Source organism: Tigriopus californicus, chromosome 5 (assembly GCF_007210705.1).
Source record: "Tigriopus californicus strain San Diego chromosome 5, Tcal_SD_v2.1, whole genome shotgun sequence".
Lineage (NCBI taxonomy): Eukaryota > Metazoa > Arthropoda > Copepoda > Harpacticoida > Harpacticidae > Tigriopus > Tigriopus californicus.
The window spans coordinates 8,223,133-8,225,832 of NC_081444.1; the positions used below are offsets into that span (position 1 = coordinate 8,223,133).

A 2,700-nucleotide genomic window follows, 5' to 3' on the forward strand; every position below is an offset into this window, starting at 1 on the left:
GGAGTCTCCAAAATTGAGTCTTGATGTGCCACAGTAGCACGGTTCCATTCCCAATCATCGCCTTGCCACAATGACTTATTGTGCCTCAAATATATTGCCAGTGTTCACCTCAGTTCTTTACCTCACAGGTAAGACCAGCCAGCTACTACTGTATGCACACTGAACTAAAGCCAGTGTTTGTTGTTTTGGATCAGAGAAGATTAAAACCCATCTTTCGTTTTCCTTACCAGGAACTGGTGGCCTCACCTTGGCGTCTGGATCAAGTTCCAGTCTTCAATTGAGACAAGAGCGAACTTGCTCCGGGAACGATGCCTTGACCATCTTAAATACCATCCCATCCTGTCAGCCGCGCGATACCATCGTTGAACTGCCTCAAATAAAAGACCCAGACTTGTACCAGGTTCGAGAAGAGGGGAGAACATTTTAGAACAGACAAAAAGAAGACCATTTCTTTTATTACTTTGCCGGCACGTGTGGTTTTCTCAAAGTTTATTATCGTTTACGTTGCTGCACAGGATTCAGAATTCTGAGGCAGGCGGAAGTTTTCAATTTCTCCCTGCGAGTTCGCAATATGTGTCCCAATGTGGTTGCCCTTTTTTGGTGGGAGGCTGCGTGGGTGCTGGCTGGTGACAATTCAGTTCTTCTATTCGACTAGCGTATTTTTGCAACCAAATATGAAACTTTGTCAAACTCATTCCAAGAAAGTTTCTACTCCTTCCTCTCCGTCAGTCATTCATTTTGACACCACCATGAATACTTCTGGGTTTACAAATCTACGTCTTAAAAGAGCGTCAAACTTTTGACCATGGGAATTTATCATGTGTCCTTGAAAAGAATTGAAATTTGAAATGGATTTTCCCAGTTTCGCAATCTCACTCAACCTACGTTTAGAAAAGCTGTTTTGCTCGTAAAATAGAAGCAAAAAAGGCGCTTGAAATTGCCACTTGGCTCGACCTTTCTTTACGCAAAAGCAGCCTGGTCAAATACAGTGGTGCACCTCCAATAAGACGGCCATTAATGTTTGTATTTTGATGCATTTCTGTGTGCACATACTCTAAAAGATGGGCTGTCCTTTTGAAGGTGATCGATCCGCTAACAAGGAACGGACTATAATAGAAACAAAAAGAGAGCCATGTTTATATAGAAGCTATGGAAGCCTCACTTACCCACTATTGTTTTCTTTGTCATTCTTTTGGTAGCTAGATAGTGATAAACTTCCGCTTCCCTGGTTTCATGTTTACAAAAGACAAGTTTAGTTTTCCATTCCCTGCCGAACTCCAAGAAGCACGCCTTTATGTATTCGAGATTACTTTGAAGGACTTCACCAAGTTGTTGCCGTGTTTGATTTGATTCAAGTCGATCGTTTTTTTCCAACTTATGTCAGGTTCTCCCAGAGGTGATTCGTTTGTCTCAATGCACCGGCTCGTGCCATCGTGGAAACCAATACCACACATGTGTTCCAACTCAAACTCGAACATTGGAACGAAAGGTCAGACTAAGGTGAACAAGTTATTGTGCCTCCATCCCGAAAATACAATCCTCGTACATTGGAACGTTCCCAGGTTATGGTTCAGCGCCTCAATAGTTCGGGACACGTTTATTCCACGTGTGCAATGGTAAACCTTGAGGAGCACTTGGCTTGTGGCTGCGGTTGCGGAATCTCGCCCAAAAACTGTCGAAGTAATCAGGTGAATGGAATTGGCCTCTTCCTTAGATTTGACTACATATTAGGAAGGACCCACCCGTTCTACGGAATGGCACTTTCCAAGGAATGCCGATATTGGGTCGATCGGTCCCGAGAAATAAGAAAACCACACGGACCAAACGGCCTCACTTGAAATGCTGTTCCTTGGACCACCGTGATGATGGTACCAGATTTGTGTATTAATGATGGCTTCTTTTCCCCGGACAGTATTTCAATTCCAATCTGTGTCGTTGTGACTGTCAAGACCGATTGGAACATGCCAATTGCATTCTGAACGACGCTGGGCAAGGTCTGAAAATGTGGGACCCTCAAAACTGTCGGTGTCGTTGCGCCCAGTCTTTCCGAGAATGCTCCACTGGGTACATTTATGACCAACTGAACACCTGCAGGTAAGTCATAAGAGCGAACGGCGAAGTACCAAGGTTCGTGCATCGTATTGCAAGATGTATATTTAGGTGTACTGGGTAGCTCTATGTAAAACCAACTTCTGCTTGGAGTTTGAGAACGAGGAAACAAGTAGACTACGAAGCTTAGAACCCATCCAATTTTGGGGGCCTTTCTTGTTCCAGGTGCATTCCAGAGCTTCGTCCAGCCAATACGGTGCCATTGGTGGCCTTGTTGGTGGCTCTTATTGGCACCAGCACATGCTTGCTAGTGGTGTTTATAAATTATCGAAAAACGAAGAGAGTCCTTGTCCAATTTCATCTCGATAAAAACCGATCTCAGCAAGAGAAAGACACCACCGCCGCCATCACCACCACCACCACCACGGGCGGCGGTGGCCACTCTCGACTTTCTCAGACAGGAGGAGGAGGTGGTTACCACCACCCCAAAGTCGTCAATATCAATACCAAGGACAATGCCAGTCTTGGACATCCGATTCAAGACAATACAACGACAACGACGACGACGGCGGCTACATCATCAATAATACCAACAACACCCACAGCAACAGCAACAGCACCCATACCAGCGATGTCGTTGGACTTGATGGA

General features: G+C 45.1%; 1 protein-coding gene across 1 annotated transcript; it reads left to right on the forward strand.

Moving 5' to 3' along the window:
• On the forward strand, positions 1-2,448 carry LOC131880358 (uncharacterized; the record flags this gene model as incomplete). The annotated part of the gene is given in 6 exon segments (XM_059226968.1): positions 1-128; positions 231-400; positions 1,385-1,489; positions 1,563-1,688; positions 1,913-2,094; positions 2,275-2,448. Coding segments are annotated over 6 exon segments (815 nt in total), but the record flags the coding sequence as incomplete, so codon positions are not given.
• Between the last annotated feature and the right edge of the window lie 252 nt (positions 2,449-2,700).